The 19135-nt window shown below is 35.5% G+C and overlaps 2 protein-coding genes across 3 annotated transcripts in view; both read left to right on the top strand.

Moving 5' to 3' along the window:
- The window catches only part of LOC111506347 (lysine-specific histone demethylase Su(var)3-3), a 327809-nt gene that overhangs the window by 185665 nt on the left and 123009 nt on the right, over positions 1-19135 (top strand). The gene's annotated exons all lie outside the window — the stretch shown is intronic.
- On the top strand, positions 2223-4422 carry LOC141479848 (uncharacterized). Its single transcript, XM_074174321.1, has 2 exons — positions 2223-2357; positions 3579-4422. Exons 1-2 carry the CDS (start codon positions 2225-2227, stop codon positions 4382-4384), a joined length of 939 nt encoding a protein of 312 aa, XP_074030422.1. The 5' UTR covers positions 2223-2224; the 3' UTR covers positions 4385-4422.

Here is a 19135-nt window from a genome sequence, read left to right as displayed (position 1 = left end):
AATAGTACTTTTCGTTCCCAACAGCTGGTTCTGGGACCATGTTTCTTGTTGATAATCTGTGTTTATCCTCATTTTTTTCATGTCTCAATAACATGTCTCTCCCTTGAGTCGACTTGCCAGTTATTTGATTCGTTCACGGCTTTCCTAAACTAAACTGAATCGGCTGTCTCTCTTAGTCCGCTTATCCCGTTGGGGCCCCAAATTATTGCAGTATTGCTTTCAGGTCATCCTTCGATCTAATAGGACTCACAGATATTCAACTTTCTCAGATAATGGTTATCTCTCAACTACAAACTTCGAGAGTTCTTAGATTCTTTGGGTTTTTTAAAATATATAGTACTAGCGAACCGCCCCGGCTCCGCACGTGTGCAATGCTGACACTAACTATACTACAGAATGTCTTCATATACAATGTTTATAGCTTTTCCGTCAGTAGATAAAACAAACATAGAGGTTACTCTTGAAAGAGCGACATACAATTGGCCCGGTACCGCCGCAACCGCTTTGTCCCTGCATTTTGAATCTGTAATATCTTAGAAAATATTCATTCAAATAACATGCTATGAGGGGTCATATTAATCACATTATGGACAAATAAGGTAAAATATATATTAAATATCATTATATAAACGCGCCTTTTTCCTCATGGCCGGCGTCTTACTTGGAATATTTGAAAATCCTTTCTTATTGCACATCTACAACATAAAACAAACCGCCATACAAATTTTCAACCTCGGTACGTCGAAACAATGATGAGAAGGTGATTTTCATATGTAAACGCACCCTTTTACGCCTTCGGGAGGCTTCTTAGTTGGAATATTGGAAAATCCTTTCTTCTTGCGCATATACGACCTAAGAAGCACCTATATACCAGTCCTAGCTTCCTAGGACTTAACCAGTTGAATGACTTTTGCATTTATAAGTATATATATATATATATATATATATATATATATATATATATATGAAATCTGAAGTTTTCACGGATAGGAATATGCTGAACTGGTTTTTCCGGGTATTTGATCCGTGTATGTGATATTATCTATAATTTCACCGACGTTTCGACAAAATCTCATTTGTCATTATCAAGGTGTGCTGTTACGTGTTCAGAAATTTGTTGACCTTGCTCAACTCACTTCTTACTATAATGGTAAAATGGTATTCGTTATGTGTTCAGAAATAGAATGGCCCATAAACCCTCTACTACCTACTATTTAAACGTTGTTGAGTTTTACCTGCGTTCTTCTTCTTCTTAGTTGACCTCATCTCCCCGTTAAGGTATTGAATATGAAATCTGAAGTTTTCACGGATAGGAATATGCTGAACTGGTTTTTCCGGGTATTTGATCCGTGTATGTGATATTATCTCTAATTTATGGTTTATGGGCCATTCTATTTCTGAACACAAAACGAATACCATTTTACCATTATAGTAAGAAGTGAGTTGAGCAAGGTCAACAAATTTCTGAACACGTAACAGCACACCTTGATAATGACAAATGAGATTTTGTCGAAACGTCGGTGAAATTAGAGATAATATCACATACACGGATCAAATACCCGGAAAAACCAGTTCAGCATATTCCTATCCGTGAAAACTTCAGATTTCATATTCAATACCTTAACGGGGAGATGAGGTCAACTAAGAAGAAGAAGAACGCAGGTAAAACTCAACAACGTTTAAATAGTAGGTAGTAGAGGGTTTATGGGCCATTCTATTTCTGAACACATAACGAATACCATTTTACCATTATAGTAAGAAGTGAGTTGAGCAAGGTCAACAAATTTCTGAACACGTAACAGCACACCTTGATAATGACAAATGAGATTTTGTCGAAACGTCGGTGAAATTAGAGATAATATCACATACACGGATCAAATACCCGGAAAAACCAGTTCAGCATATTCCTATCCGTGAAAACTTCAGATTTCATATTCAATACCTTAACGGGGAGATGAGGTCAACTAAGAAGAAGAAGAACGCAGGTAAAACTCAACAACGTTTAAAGGTCGGGACATACATAACCGCACCGAGCCCGCACCAACACACGGCCGAGTGTTGGACGTGCTACGGCAAGAAAGAAAAATAAGGTATTTTAACTGTAGGGACACATATCTCCGCACCGCGCCAGCACCGCGGCCGTGCTCGGAGACCGCAGAGAGCCCGCACCGTCACAGGCTAGCTCAGTTTACTTTTTGACGGTGACGGTGCGGCCACGTTCAACATGGAGGGCGAAAAACTGATTGAAGAAGTGCGGAAATTTCCTGTTTTGTACGATCAGAGTGATGTTAAGTATCGGAATACCGAATACAAGGAAAGGATATGGAAAATAATTTCCGAAACACTAAAAGTGCCAGGTATGTTACATGTTTTTATAGTACGTAGTTGGTGTGTCAAATGAATGTACACAGAAAGGTTGAAGTTATTCAAATTTGTAAGGTAAAAGTGCAAACGTTAGTTGGGTGTCTTATATTCTCAGTGCAGCCCTTTCTTGCCACTCTACACTTCCAACAGGAGAGTTGAAGAAGTCTTTGAGTTTATCACGCAAATCAAATGCTGCTCTCGTTGATCCTCCTCGTAGACGGGGTAGGTCTTGAAGACTGCAGGCCCCTCCAGCAATTGTGGTGCTTTCAATATCCTCAGTGTTATCAGTTGATGCTGCCATGTTACTTCCTTCATTTTGTCTTATGAAATTGTAAAGGGTGCAAGCAGCTAGTATTAAAGTTGATATGTTTTCCGGTTTTCCTTGTAACCGCCGAGAGAATATGCGAAACTTCTGTACTAAAATTCCAAACGCATTTTCAGAAATCCTTCTTGCTCTGCTTAGACGATAATTAAATATCCTCTTTTCATCTGTCAAACCTTTTCCTGGGTAAGGTCTCATCATATAATTTTTGAGAGGAAAGCCTTCGTCACCTACAATGACCATTGGCAGTTCAACATTGCTTCCGGGTAGTGTTCTACTGTTAGGAACATTGAGCTGGCCATGCTCCAGAGCTCTACCGAAATTCGAGTTTAAAAAAATTCCTCCATCCGAGTTTTTTCCATAACCTCCCACATCTACTACAATGAAGTTGTAGCATGGGTCAACTAAACCAAGAAGTACAATGGAGTATGTGTGTTTGTAATTCCAGTACAGGCTTCCCGATAACTTCGGAGCTTGAATTGTAACATGCTTCCCATCTAAGGCACCAATACAGTTGGGGAACTGCCACTTTTCCCAGAACTCGGAGGCAACAGTGTTCCATTTTGCTTCATCTGGCACAGGCATGACCTCGTTTAAAATAACGTCCACAATTGCTTTACATGTACTGTGAATGATAGAAGCTACAGTGGATCTTCCCATCCTGTAGCTGAATGAAATAGTCTTGAAAGTATCACCAGTTGCAAGGAACCTGAAAAAAAAGTATTTGTGTTATTAAGACTTATGCAAACATGGTTTTATTTTGTAAAAAAATAAGTATAGGTAAAATCAAGTCCATTCGGATTGACCAAAAAAATTTACTGAAGCTGCTCTGTCCCTTTATTTAGGGGAAGGGGGTTCTACTAAACTATTAAAGAATATTTTTTGTTTCCAGGAGGGCCAGAAGAGTGCAAAAAAAAGTGGGCTTCAATTCGAGACCAGTTCCGTCGGACTCTACAGAAGAGGAAGACAAAATCAGGTCAAGCTGCAGCCAAAAAACAAAAATACAAATATGAAGAAGTATTAGACTTTTTGCTTCCTCATATTATGGGCAGAGAAACCTTGTCGAATGTTCCCTCATGTGAAGAGAAAACGGATGATTCAGAATTGAACCCAAGGATGGAAGAGTCTGAACTTGATCCAGAAAGTGAGGCTGAGAGCCAAAAGGAGGTTTCACAGTGTTCTGGCAATTCTCAAACTATAGTTCAGCCTACTTCTCCAGTTCCTCTAGCTGGGCGCACGCAAGCTACTCCAAGAAAAAAGCACTACTTTGCTAGGCCAGTGAATGTAAAACGAACTGGAGCCAATGTTCAGAAAACTGCTCACGAGTCTCCTTCGAGCCAACTTATGGCGTACATATTAGCTGAAAAAGAAACAGAAAGGAACCAAACAATATGTGCAACCAATCCTCCGCAGCACCCTGTAGATATTTTTCTTGCCAGCTTGGCTCCTACTCTAAAATCTCTGGATCCTATATTGCTGAACCAAGCAAAAACTGCAATATTTGCCACTGTACAGGAGTTTGAGTTGAAGCAATTAAACCGAATAACAACAAACCCGCTTGGGTTGGATATGGCGGACCTGCCCTCATTTGCAACAGCCGCAGGCAGCAGTAGCACCTCACATTCGTCATTAACCAACGAATCTCCTCATGAGAATTCTCCTCATATGGATTGTTCTACATCGTTCTTTGATTTGTAAAAATGTTTACATATTAAAGTATTGGTTTTTTGACAATACATCGTATGTGTTCTTTACCTTTTATTAGACTAATAAAATTTTACAAAATACAGAAAATATAACAGAAAATTTGGTAAATGAGCTGTTTCCAAAATTATTCTGTAATATAATTCTGAATTGTTAAATGATACTGAATTCTGTAATATGAGCTTTTTACAAAACTAACATCTTCAATGATAGCTTATTATAAAACCTGCGGTTGTAAGATCGAACTGCATTTTGATTTATTTTATTACAATACATTGAATTGAATATACATGATATATTTTTTGAGACATTGAGTTTTATCAGTAGGTGATATGGCATACGAATAAGAAACCTGCGTAAAAATGGTAATCATCTTTTAAAAATGAGTATTTGACAAAAAAAAGTTGGCACTAACCTTAAGCACACAGCCAGACGTTCTCTTGGTGGAATACATGTCCTCCAGAAAGTGTCGTTTTTCTTTAGTGTTATTTGCAATTTGTTAAGAAGAAGATAGAAAGTATTTTGTGTCATTCGAAAATATCCGTAGAACTTGATTTCATCATCCATGAGACGGGGAAACAGGGTATTAAATTCTCCTTCAATGGGTCTTGATTTCCATGCACTGTCAACCCAAATCCTCTTTCTTCGTCCCCTCAAAGTTGCCTCTTCATCTCCTTCCTGTAGAGCCAAGGCAATCATTGCCAAATCACTATTTCGAAATTTTGAGAACATGACCGAAACAGACAAAACCACCGCGCTGAGTAGTGTACTAAGATATACTAACGACCGTCACCCGGAACGGTGACGGGCTAGTGTGTTCTCCTACCACCGTCACCAACATTTGTCCGTGTCGCTATCTCTGCTCGGGGAGGACGCGGTGCGGGCTCGGTGCGGTTATGTGTGTCTCGACCTTAAATAGTAGGTAGTAGAGGGTTTATGGGCCATTCTATTTCTGAACACATAACGAATACCATTTTACCATTATAGTAAGAAGTGAGTTGAGCAAGGTCAACAAATTTCTGAACACGTAACAGCACACCTTGATAATGACAAATGAGATTTTGTCGAAACGTCGGTGAAATTAGAGATAATATCACATACACGGATCAAATACCCGGAAAAACCAGTTCAGCATATTCCTATCCGTGAAAACTTCAGATTTCATATTCAATACCTTAACGGGGAGATGAGGTCAACTAAGAAGAAGAAGAACGCAGGTAAAACTCAACAACGTTTAAATAGTAGGTAGTAGAGGGTTTATGGGCCATTCTATTTCTGAACACATAACGAATACCATTTTACCATTATAGTAAGAAGTGAGTTGAGCAAGGTCAACAAATTTCTGAACACGTAACAGCACACCTTGATAATGACAAATGAGATTTTGTCGAAACGTCGGTGAAATTAGAGATAATATCACATACACGGATCAAATACCCGGAAAAACCAGTTCAGCATATATATATATATATATATATATATATATATATATATATATATATATATATATATATATATATATATATATATATATATATATATATATATATATATATATATATATAAATATACAGGGTCCTGCAACAGTGGCGCGGTGTTCCATATCTCTATATAGGAAGCAGATAGGAATCTAATTTTCTATAATATTACCTTATTGCTCGAGCTCGACAAAATAAAAATATTGGCGGTCACACAGGGTGTTCGATTTTTTCTGGGCGGATCCCAACTGTGTCTTTTTAAATGGCAACCTATATTTTTTATCGCTTTTTCGGTTTCTTCATAGAAAATAAAATAAACTTTATGTATATCTGCACTTCGAAAATATTGATGGTTTTCGAAATATCTAGCATGACAGGTTTTTTTTCCCAATATTCGTCACTCAGAATATTTGAAATTATAAAGTGGTGCCAAGTCCAGTTGAAATTTTTTTTGGTCGAATATTCTACATTGGTAACTCTCTCAAACGATATATCTGAAATCGACCTGTGATATACAGGGTATGAAAAACCGCTTGGCAAATATTGTAAATGAAAATTTGCAAAATCTTCCTTATATTAAAGAGAACACCCTGTATATTATTGATCCATAAGAAGCGCCAACGAAACCTCTACAAATTTCATTAAGTATTCCCTATGGCTAAGTTCAATAGTTTTTCTTAAATGAGCATTTCTTTCGAAAAATGGTCATTTTTTCAAAGCGAAATCCATTTGACGACTGATAAGAATATACAAAAAATACCCTTTCCTTAAAATATCGCCCATTCCTAAAATTACCTGTTGCTAGATAAACAAGTTGCGAATTACACCACAAAATGGACGTTCTTGAATAGTTACAATAATTTCAAAAATCTCGGAATTTGTGCCATATTCTTTCGGTCTAAAACAACCTTTCAGCGAATGAAATATTTATTGAAAATCAAGTAGTCTGGCAAATGACAGAACAAAATATTTGGCTGCAAATGAATATTGAAATTTTTAGTCAATCGTGAAGTTGAACTGTCGGTATAATTTCATCAGAATGTTGTTATCAAAAAGTGATTTGATTGATATGATTTTCATATTAGGTGAATCAGACAGGAATTGTTTATTGGCAAGTAGAATTTATTCTCAACGGTATCCAGATAGAAGGCATCCAGATGAAAGATCTTTCCGAAAGGTCTTGGGACGATTCGTTGAAACTGGATCTATTAATTATTCCAAACATGAGCGCATCAAGCCAGCTACTAATGAAGATAATGAATTGCAAGTTCTTCTTGCTGTTGAAGAAGATCCTAGTAGGAGTCAACGACAAATTGGGGAAATAGTGGATATAAGTGAGAGATCAGTGCAACGAGTATTGAAGAAACATCGCTTGCATCCATACCACGTTCAGTTACATCAAGAACTACTGTATGCTGATTTCGAGAAAAGAGTGAGATTTTGCAATTGGGCCATGAACAAAATTCGTCGAAACGAATATTTTTTCAATAATATTTTATGGTCGGATGAATCGACATTCCATAAAAATGGATTTGTAAATCGACATAATTACCATTATTATGCGACAGAAAATCCTCACTTATTGAGACAGGTGGATTATCAACATAGGTGGTCGATAAATGTCTGGGGAGGCATCATTGGAGAATATATAATTGGTCCATACTTTTTTGAGGGACATATGAATGGTGCAATGTATCTCAATTTCTTACGAAATGATTTACCAGGTTTGTTAGATGATATTCCTCTTGACCTCCGCAATAGAATGTGGTTACAACATGATGGTGCACCTGCTCACTATTCGGCAGAAATGAGAGATCATCTAAATGAAGTATTTCCCAATAAATGGATAGGACGGAATGGGCCTGTACGGTGGCCCGCTAGATCACCAGATTTGACGAAACTAGATTTTTTCTTATGGGGATACATAAAAAATATGGTTTACGTTGAGCCACCAACTTCTCCCGAAAATATGCGACTTAGAATAACGAATGCTTTTCGCAGCATTACACCAGCTGTCTTGCGCAGGGTAGAACAGTCTTTCAAACATAGACTTCAGCTCTGCATTCAAGAAAATGGAAGACATGTTGAACATATTTTATAAAAGTTTCATTATCAACCTTAATTAAACTCTCCCTTTTGTAGTTTTGTAATTTGCCGGTTGACAAATTTGAATATCTAGAACTCAAGCTCTGAATGAATATAATAACATGAAAAAAATAGTTATTTATAATGTTTCTTTCTTTTAACTTGTTTGGTTTGATATTGCACGATTTATGAGTGAAATTCTGCATCCAATGAAAAAATAATTTTCCATTTAGCAAAAACTGATAGGTACATACATTTATTTCCTTAAAAAATATTTGTTTGGACACCTTCTAATGTACAAAATTGAAACAAGATATCTTTCGTATATTTTTATCAGTCGTCAAATGGATTTCGCTTTGAAAAAATGACAATTTTTCGAAAGAAATGCTCATTTAAGAAAAACTATTGAACTTAGCCATAGGGAATACTTAATGAAATTTGTAGAGGTTTCGTTGGCGCTTTTTATGGATCAATAATATACAGGGTGTTCCATTTAATCTAAGGAAGATTTTGCAAATTTTCATTTACAATATTTGGCAAGCGGTTTTTCAAACCCTGTATATCACAGGTCGATTTCAGATATATCGTTTGAGAGAGTTACCAATGTAGAATATTCGACCAAAAAAAAATTTCAACTGGACTTGGCACCACTTTATAATTTCAAATATTCTGAGTGACGAATATTGGAAAAAAAAACCTGTCATGCTAGATATCTCGAAAACCGTCAATATTTTCGAAGTGCAGATATACATAAAGTTTATTTTATTTTCTATGAAGAAACCGAAAAAGCGATAAAAAATATAGGTTGCCATTTAAAAAGACACAGTTGGGATCCGCCCAGAAAAAATCGAACACCCTGTGTGACCGCCAATATTTTTATTTTGTCGAGCTCGAGCAATAAGGTAATATTATAGAAAATTAGATTCCTATCTGCTTCCAATATAGAGATATGGAACACCGCGCCACTGTTGCAGGACCCTGTAGATATATAAATTAGTTATCAATTACCAGTTACATTCATATTGAATATTATTGAAATCAACATAAAATTGAAAAGGATATATTTTTGGGAAGATATTCTTTTTTTAGAAAGAACTTTTTTTCTTCCTACTCCTCTATCTTCCTACAAAAATTGTGGGAAACGTCTGATGGAAAGAAGAAAACAATCAATGTAAGTGAAATTTTATGTCCTAACTTTTACATATATTATTCAATTATACTTGGGAAAAGTGAGGCTACGGAAGAGAAGAGTTATTTGTTCGTCACTACTATTATCACAGATACGTCAATTTTTTCAATATCTATAGGATTCATTACTGTATTCGTCAGCCTCATACTATACAGGGTATATTATTATTTTGACGAGTTGACGCAATCTACATATAGAAAACTAAGAGTAGGGCGATTCTGAAAATTGGTGGGATGGGTGAAGAACTAATGAATAATTCAACTGAAATATAATCGTTGAGGTGACGTTTCGGGTTTCACCGGAAGTGACGTCATCTTTGTTATTTTTAATGGATCACCCTGTATTTCACCTCATTTTTTAATTATTCCCATGGTTTAGATTCTAAATTATGTATCATACCCTATATCCAAAATGAACCGTTTTCGAGTTATTCGAGTTTTTTTTAGAAAAAGTGACAAATGCTGCCTCTCGAACATACGTCATTTTTATGTAAATTAACATTTTTTTAAATATGCAGCTAGTGAATCGTGATAATTGAAGGTTGAAGGGATCACGCATCATTTTCGCGTCCACTGAATAACCAACAGGGTGCGCAAAAACTAGGGTCCAATAAGTGAATGAGAAAAATGAAAAATCTCAACTTTTTCAAATGGGAACCCACATTTTTCCTCAAGGTTCAATTCTATTATGAAAATAAATCTTAGTTATGATAAACTTTCCTATACCCAAAACTTATAATTTTGGAGATATTCCATTATATATACATACTTTCCCGAAATGCTGATATTTCTAGTAGGCCGCTAGATTTGGGATCGAATAAAATGTCCATTCAGAGAATATTAGCAAAACATAAATGTCATCTGTATTCTCATACTTTGGTCCATGGCCTGAAGCTATCCGATTATGAGAGAAGAATTCAGTTTGCGGAGTTTTTCATTATGAAAAATCAAGAAAACGACCAATTTTTGAGGAATATTATATGAAGCGACGAAGCGAAATTTACCAAAAATGGGATATTCAACAAGCGGAATTCTCACTACTACTCACTACAAACCCGCATTCAGTTCGGGAACGTCAATTTCAAGACCGTTGGAATTTCAATATTTACTGCGCTGTTAAAGACGACGTAATACTGATGCTTCACTTCCATGACGAAAATGTAAATGGTTAGTTGAAAAATATCGGAATTGTATTGTTTCATCAATTAAAAAAATCAAAATACATCACTCAAGAAAATGGCATCAAGGTAGCTATGTAATAAACATTCATAGCATCTAGAAAATACATAACAGACCAACAGGTATTTTATTTTCAAGTGGACGATACCTAGATATTTAAAAAAATCTCGATACGGATTATTTGGAAAAACTGACGCTCGCTGACCATCAAAAAATTTGGTATCAACATGATGGAGCATCTCCACATAATCATCAGATGGTGAAGATGTATTTAGAAGAAACTTATTACGACCAGTGGTTTGGAACCGACGGTTCTCAATTATGGCCACCGCGATCGCCCGATTTTACCCCAACGGATTTATTTATATAAAAAACGAGGTGTATTCTAACACGCCAACAACAAAAGAAGATTTTCAGCAGAGAGTTCGTACTGCTTTCAAATCTATTCCACTGAACGTGATAAGACGAGCTGTAGGGTCATACGGAGAAGTGTAAAATGCTTAGAAGTTGGAGGCAATGTATTTGAACATTTGTTGCAATAAAAAAAGCGGTTGAGAAAAGTGTCACATGTTCTTGTTTTGCATTGAAACTTAATTTGAAATTGTTGTTTATTCTAATCATGGTTTTTGTATTGAATATGGGATTATTTTTCATGAGATATTTTCATTTCATTGGGACTTTATTTTAATTTCGATTTTTTTAACATTGATGTAAATGATTCTTCCCCCGTCTTTTTATTTTTTCTTCTTTACTAATTTCTTGCCTTCAACTAGAACGACGTAGTTATTTCTAGTTTGAACCACAACCACGAAACTTGGTAGAGGCACTCGAACTTTTGCTTGTGAATCAAACCTGATGCAGTATTCACAATTTTTTTTCTCATACAACATACGTTGTTGTAATAATGATTATGCATGGAATTCCGATAGAAATTATCTGTGACATTACTTAGCCCCCTTTCATTTTCATTTGGTTTCTCAACTGATGAATAATTCATAGCAATTTTTCCCCTCAAAGTATAATGAAGCCACGCCAATGAATGCTTAGCTTGATATATTATTAAATCTCCTTATCTTGTAGATCTAAATGTTGTGGTCATATGTTCGTACTACACAAATATTTTATAATAGTTAATTGTCTGATCGATAGAACAATTTGTTGCGACTGAAAGTCAATGAAAGCAGTCGATAAATAAACATGTTCAGTTCACTTAATAGATGAATTGAAATTGGCCTGACCTATACAAATAAAACTATTTGATTATCATTATTAAATAGTGATAATAATAATGCCTTTACAACAGGTTTACACTCAATTACACACGAAATACAGAATTATACAATTTTTTACAATTAATGGAACAAATGGATTCTAAAATCAATAAACATGTAATGAAACCTGAGAAAAACTTGTTCATAATGAAGTAATAGATATATCCGTTCGTCTTTGATACAATCTCGACGTTTCGTCGAGATTGCACTTGCCATATTCATGTGCTCTGCTTGGTAGCTGAACTTGAAACTGAAGTCGTATTTGTCGATGTCTGTCCCATTTAGTAGTGTGATTATTACAGATGTGACACACCTTGTATTTTGATGTGCAATTTTTGTCGACATTTCATAATCGTTGAAAAAACAATACCGAAAATTTGTTATCGACTATCTCTCTATTAAGAGAGAGAGAAAAGATAGGAACCCTTTTTATAATTTATTTTCACTTGTGAGGGCAGTGATTCCTTTAGGTCATGAAACCGCCAGGTTGCATGACGACGCTGTGAGAATTTTAGTTTTTTGCTCTGAGTTAGGAGATATTTTCAATTATATTTCAATTTTGTAGTTCACGCAAACATAGTCATGGCTTTTTTCAAAGAGAAACACGACCTACTGTAGTCGGTTATTTTATACGTATTCATGTAACTAGCAATATTATATGAAAATTGAAATTTTTTTACAATTTTCTTTCTATGTCGAGGAATGGAGATAAAAAAAGTTTGTCGAGTATTTCTATCATGTATGTCTTTTCAATATATGACTTTATCATGGAGATAGTTGGGTTGTTTGTATTTCAAAAGTTTGTAGAAGTAGCAAAGAATATGTAATATACGCCTGTTGGACATATTGAGCCATTCAATTTCTTTAATTTTATGGAAAATCCTCTGCCTGCTTTTCATGACAAAAATAAGTCTCAAACAGCAGTTCTGGATTTTCTGGATACGCTGACTATCCATGCCATCTAAACATGGCCCATATACAATATCACAATAGTTGAATTGGGAAAGCACTAATTAATCACACAGCATTTTTTTACATCTTGGCTTAAATAGTGTCTATGTGGGTAAATCATCTTCAAGCTACTGTGACTTCTTTTCAACATAATATCAACCTGTTCTTTGAATCTCAACTTACGATCTAGTATCAAATCCAAGTTCTTTGCACTCTCACTAAAAGGTATTGTGTCATTTCCCATCCTCAGTATAATATTATGAGATGTATCATTCCTGACATTGTCATTGCAGAACAAAATAGCACATGACTTTTGAGGATTTATTTTGAGTAGAAGTTTATCACCTATGTCTTTTAAAGATTGTGAATCAATATTTATTTCTCTGTTAGTTTGCATGACATTATCTGGTTCAAAGGTTTTATATATCTGTGTGTCATCAGCGTACATGTGGTAGTTACAGTGCTGCAAAGCCTCATGAAATGTTTCCAAGCATTTTGGCCAAACTTTAAGTAGTGAAGTTTAGATAGGAGAATTCTGTGGTTTATCAAATCAAATGCTTTCGAAAAGTCAAGTAGGATGAGTACAGTTGCTTTATTTTCATCAATACCTTTGATAATGTCATCCGTTATATTTGCAAGTGCACTCACACAACTGTAACCAGGTCTGAACCCCGATTGTTTTTGAGGTAGAATTTTAGACTGTTCAACAAAGATTCGTATTTGTATTTCCATAACTTTTTCTAGAACTTTCATTCAAAAGTTCATAAGAACTTTTTTTTCTCAAAACGACCAAACGAGTCACCCTCCGAAGTTTCGTACCGGAGTTAGGAAACACCCTGTAATGTCATAAATTTAATTTTTGGTCTTGAACGGGCATTGACAACCGTCTCCACTGAGCAGTAGAAGCCCTAGTTTCGCGGAGCTCCAAAAGATGTCGTTCGTACCTAGAATAACCGTAAAAGCGGCGACGAAGGCACTGATCTTCAGAGGCGATGATCGTCATGCTGGATGTTGGCATTCCATCATTCTACTCGGGGCGACTCGTCTCGTTTCTCGTTGTCTCCGCCGGACCTTAATCACTATAATTATGGAATGCGAGAAAACTGTAGTTCGCCCCCTATACTTATCACTGTCTTTGTAGTGGCAACGAGAGACGGATTCGATCCACTGAGAGGAGAATGTGAGTATATGAAGAGGTCGTCAGAGTTATCGAAAGTAAACATGAGGACGAAGTCGGTGTGTCGTTGAAAAATGATTGGATCGGTGGTGAGGGGAATATTTGATTTACTGCGATCTGAATTGTTTTTTTTTGAAGAGGTGTATTGTGAGGATATGAAATGAAACTACAAAAGATTGATTGACTTCTAGTAAATTAAAGAGAAGGAAATCCAGGCTGGAAGGCCGTGGTCGAATGGAACCTGTAGTACCACACTTTTCGTCTGTTACTGTGGCAGACATCATCAGTGATATGTGCGTTGACAGACGCATGATTACTTCTGATGTCGTTTTTTCAATACTCCATTACCACTAACCTTCAGGATTATCAGAGATTGCAAACTGAATGGAAGTAGCGTAAGAATATCAACATTTCAGAATAGTTTGAGTATTGCACTCAGGTCTTGATACATTATCGATTGAAGGCGGGATATCATGAGAAAATAGAACACACTTTGAGCAATTAAAGGATCATCACACAATTCACTCAAAGAATAGGTATTTTCAATCATGAGGTACAGTAGAACCCCGGTTATCCGTGGTAATGGGTGGGGGAACCCATCTCGGATAAATGAAAACTCGGATAATCCGGATTTATTTATTATTCGTCTAGTAAAACATTATTTATGTTCCAAAAATATTTTATTAACAACAAGATATGTGGAATGTATAGTACATTACAAAACAGTAAAATAACTATCTATTCGCTTCTGTTTCGTATTGCGTCGTCTTTTTCTCGCTCCAGTGTTCCACCATCTATTAAGAAGGAGTAGATCAGCCGGTTTTGCCTCTGGTTGCTGCTCAATATAAGCATCAAAACCTTCTTAATGGTATATCTTAGTGGCAGGATCTCCATCTACCGTCATCAACTCCTCCGGTTTCCTGCAAGGCACCCATTATTTCTTCGATACTTAGTTCTTCTTATATGTTATCTGCTGTATTCCATTCAACAACACTTCGTCTTGTCACATTCTCATTACTTCATGCTCTCATTACTCATGCTCTCATTACTTCAAACAAACTTTTTTCTCCCTCCTTAATTTTCTCTGTCTCATTGACAGAACCGGGACCTTCACTGCTTTTCAATTTAGAAACCAAATCATTCAATGGAATTTTTTCTTCACTGTCATAAGAGTCCTTAGAGTCAATAACTTTTGACCAAGATTTTTGAATAGTGGAAGCGCGCACAGAATCTCAAGCTTGACTCACATTTTTTAGTGTAATCTTTTTTCTCAATCCATCGATAATTCTACCTTCTTCTTCTGTGTATGCTAATAAATGTTCAAGGAACAAACGCCTATAATTCTTTTTGATATTTTCGAGGACGCCCTGATCCTTTGGTTGCGGTATGCTGGTAACATTTGGAGGAAAAAAGTTAACAATAATTTCGCTCACTCGAATTTCTTCTCCAGAGTGAGATGGAGCATTAACAATTAACAAGACTGCTTTAATAGGAAGGCGGTTTCTTTTCAAAAACTCAGTCACAGAAAGTACAAACTCTTCTTTAAACCATCCACGCGCTCTTCTGATTCTTGTAGTGTACTGGTAAGGCTTTGGATAATCTTTCCTTACTCCTCTTATGCCCAGGAGCATCTTTCCTGTTGAGACGCCAATGTTTTTGATGGAGGCATTTTATAATAATTCAGACCACTTTTATCGCAGTTATAAATTTGATCATATGAGTACCCACTATCTTCGATTTGCTTTTCGAAGTCTTGCTCAAATTTATCAATTGATGATATATCAGCGGAAAGTTTCTCTCCACATACAGTTGGTTGTCGTCCAGCGGTCAAGCCAACCAGAACTGGCTGTGAACTGCTCTGCTTCTGGGAATTGCCTTCTGAACAATATTGCCTTCTGTTGTGAAATTGGCCCTGACAAAGGCACACCTTTCGATCTTTGTTGGTTAAACCAAATGAATAATGCTTCGTTAACTTCTTCAAATTCGCCAGTTTTCATTGACTTTTTACCTAGCTACCTTTACAAATATATCACAAGTTTGACCCCTCTTTTTAGTAGGTACTTTTGGAGCAATCGAGTAATACTATTGAATTGGGAAAGAAAGTTTTTGGCTTTCTACTACTCCATCTGATACAAAAAAAAGGGATGAGAGAATCTTTCAAAGAAAGGAAGGAAGTAATCAATTTGAAACTCTATACATGAATGTGTAGATCATGCAAAGAAGTAACTTTCAGACACAAACTGAAAGAAAGTCCTCCTGAAACAGCTACTTTCATATAAACATTGAATTACACGAAAGAAAATAATTCTTTCGAAACAAATACTTCTATATGAACACTGAATTATACAGAAGATAATTTTCTCTACTCAGTTTGTATTTCAAACATTTGTTGTGGAATAAGTATCAGATATCATTCACATGAGTTCTACTTTCAGGAGGACTTTATTTCAGTTTGTGTCTGAAAGTTACTTCTTTGCATGATCTACACATTCATATATAGAGTTTCAAATTGATCACTTCCTTCCTTTCTTTGGAAGATTCTTTCATCCCTTTTTTTGTATCAGATGGAGTAGTAGAAAGCCAAAAACTTTCTTTCCCAAAAAATTAATCACTCCTAAAAATATAACCCCTTCAATTCAAACTATTGAATTGTTTTGCAATGAAACATGAAACATAATTTATGTTTAAATTGAAAGGGTTATATTTTTAGGAGTGATTAATTTTTGAAAAAAAAAGTTTTTGGCTTTCTTTTATGTTTCTATTATGTTAATACCTAAATGTTAAAAATTTTGTAATAATAAAGTCTGCTTTTAAAGTCCTCTCTATCATTTCGACAAACTTCTGCCTGAAGTTCCCACCGTGCAGCTGTTAATCCTTTTTTCGAATATTCAAAAGCTATGTGCTTGGGGCTGTGTTTTATATACAGTCGATTTCAGATTTCCCATAGGAAGAAATCGGAGGAGGCATAAGTCAGGTGATCGTGGTGGACATTCAATTGCTCCTCTTCGACCAAAGGACATCAGTCATTGTTAATAACTTTCCGAGCCACTCAGGGAGCATCATTGCAATTCGCAGTCCTTCAGCCATATATGGTTGCAAAATCATCCCAACTTCAACTAGATGAATTCTCTCGAGAAATATAAATGGTCTGGGTTGTGATCGAACTCGTGACCTTTCGATCTTGAATCGGGCGTTGAATTAGTTGTTCTCAATGGGCTTATTAATTCTTCAAACTGGGAATTTTATTGAAGTTAGCATTCAGTGATCTTGTTTACAGAATTATTTCAAGCCCTTTTATTACAAGTTTTGAAGTAAAGTTTTCTCCTTTTTCTATAAGAATGTCAACTGAAAATAGTTCTTTGTTCAACATATTTTTTGAATTATTTTTCATCAGGCTGCTTCATTGTTGTCTTGTTTGGTTTAAATGAAGACTTCGATCTCATCTGAATAAACCATCAGAGATTGCAATATTGCGATGAAAAATTGCGATGTCATACCAGCCAACTTTAAGGATACTAAAGAACGAGGCCGAGACATCCAAAATATATCTCCGATTAATTTGTTCTGACGGATTCACCCGTCCTGTTAACCATATCTGCATAACCGTTCAGATAAACTTGAATAATTGTCTCTTTTGAACATCAACCTTGCACTTTACTCAAACCTGTTTCATTTCGGCAAATTTTATTACGTCGATGAATCTTCTTCTACCGGTTGGAATTTATTTATCTTCATTACTCAATAAATCGTTCAGATATTATTCGATGTTTAGGACTCCACATTAATTAAGAGTCGTTTCTTTGATGAGTAAATATGAAAAGGCTCGAATGGTCTTTGGACAAACAGAATAAATAGTAAATTACTAAAAATAACAATGGAATATTCTGAATTTTCAGATTTGTATCAAGAAAATATCTTGGTTGACGATTCTATACGTGATTTTATCAATTGGATATTGGTATATTGGTCAAACATGTATTTGCATTTTTTGTTAGATGATGACTCCTTTAGGAGTAGGAGAGATCTTTTCTGTGGGTGAAATTGAAGAAAATTTGCACATTATCCACTGTAGTTCTTTTATTAAAATCAGCAAATCAGGAATAGCAGACCATATTTGGACCCATCAACACAACGTCGAGTGGTCCCAAGCTGAGATCTTGCACAGAGAGGAACATTGGTTTAGGAGAAAATTCAAGGAATCCGCATACATGTTGTCCAACAACGTATTCAGCCAAGCCAGCGTAGAAATATGCAACATATGGAAACCCATCATCAAGCGAAAAATGGCCATTTCCCTCCAAAACGGTCATCTCCCACAGAACCAGTGAAGCGGAAAATGGAAAGCGGGGATAAGTGAAAGTACTCGAACGACCTATAAATAGTCATCTCTGGGAGGAATCAGTTCAGTCATCACCCGAAGACGATTGTAGATACTAACAATCGAAACGTCGTGAACTAACGTGACTTGGAATCTCTCCACTTTTTATTTTCATTTTCTTTTTTCATTCCTTTATTTTTATTTATTCAATTGTTCTATTTCTACTTGTATATTATTTCACTATTATTTCATTTCAGGTTTATTTTGGTTAATATAATTGTTATTTTCAGCTATTCATTTTCAATTCTTCTTTTTTAGTTGTTTCAGGGATTTCTAATCATTTTTTTATAGTCGACAACGGAAGTCCGAACTAGTGAAATTCATCATGAAACATTGTCAATCACCTTCAAACAAAAATTTATTTCATCTGATATTTCTGGAGATTTTGGAAATTTGTTGATAATTGAGTATTTTCAATAACAGTAATGATACAAATCGTGTATTTGTATTAATCGTGTATTTGTATTCACATTACATCAATTGAAGATGGGCAAAGTATCAGCTAAAGCTGTTTTTCAACTCGAACCCGAGAGTAAACAAATATATAAAAAAACTAAATCTATGAATATAATATTTATGCTGGTTCATTTCCTAAAATACATAATTATTACAATTTATTCGAAAATAAAAATGAATGACATGATGTTATCTTTTTCATCGGAAGAATGGCCAGATGTTACATTTCATACTGCACGAAAGTATTTACAAAAAAAAATTTACAATACTGACCATAGTATATTTTAGGTATATTGGTGTTATATTTGATAAAAAGTTGTTATTCTCGTCCCCTATTAAAGAAATAATTTTAAAATATCTTAAACTTCTTGGATTTGTAGGTAGGATCACTGAAGACTTATCGGCAAGCACATTGAAAATTCTGTATCGTTCATTAATTAGGTCACATTTAGAGTAGGTATGCATTTATTATGTGGTGTAACTCTCACTTAGAGTCCAAAAAGTCACTGGACAAGGTCCAAGACAAATTTTTACAAAATGGGCATTCAAATGGACTAACACCATAACTACACCGATATTCTT

The sequence above is a fragment of the Leptinotarsa decemlineata genome, unplaced genomic scaffold, assembly GCF_025532065.1.
Source record: "Leptinotarsa decemlineata unplaced genomic scaffold, Ldec_3_MD MMD2_tig00000576_RagTag_RagTag, whole genome shotgun sequence".
Classification (NCBI taxonomy): Eukaryota; Metazoa; Arthropoda; class Insecta; order Coleoptera; family Chrysomelidae; genus Leptinotarsa; species Leptinotarsa decemlineata.
This window is presented reverse-complemented; position numbering and strand designations above follow the sequence as displayed.

Bases quoted from the DNA above. Each gene is read 5' to 3' on its own strand.
- LOC141479848 (XM_074174321.1), top strand. From the start codon at position 2,225: ATGGAGGGCGAAAAACTGATTGAAGAAGTGCGGAAATTTCCTGTTTTG. The intron at 2,358-3,578 runs GTATGTTACATG...TTTTGTTTCCAG, and splicing joins CGAAACACTAAAAGTGCCAG to GAGGGCCAGAAGAGTGCAAA.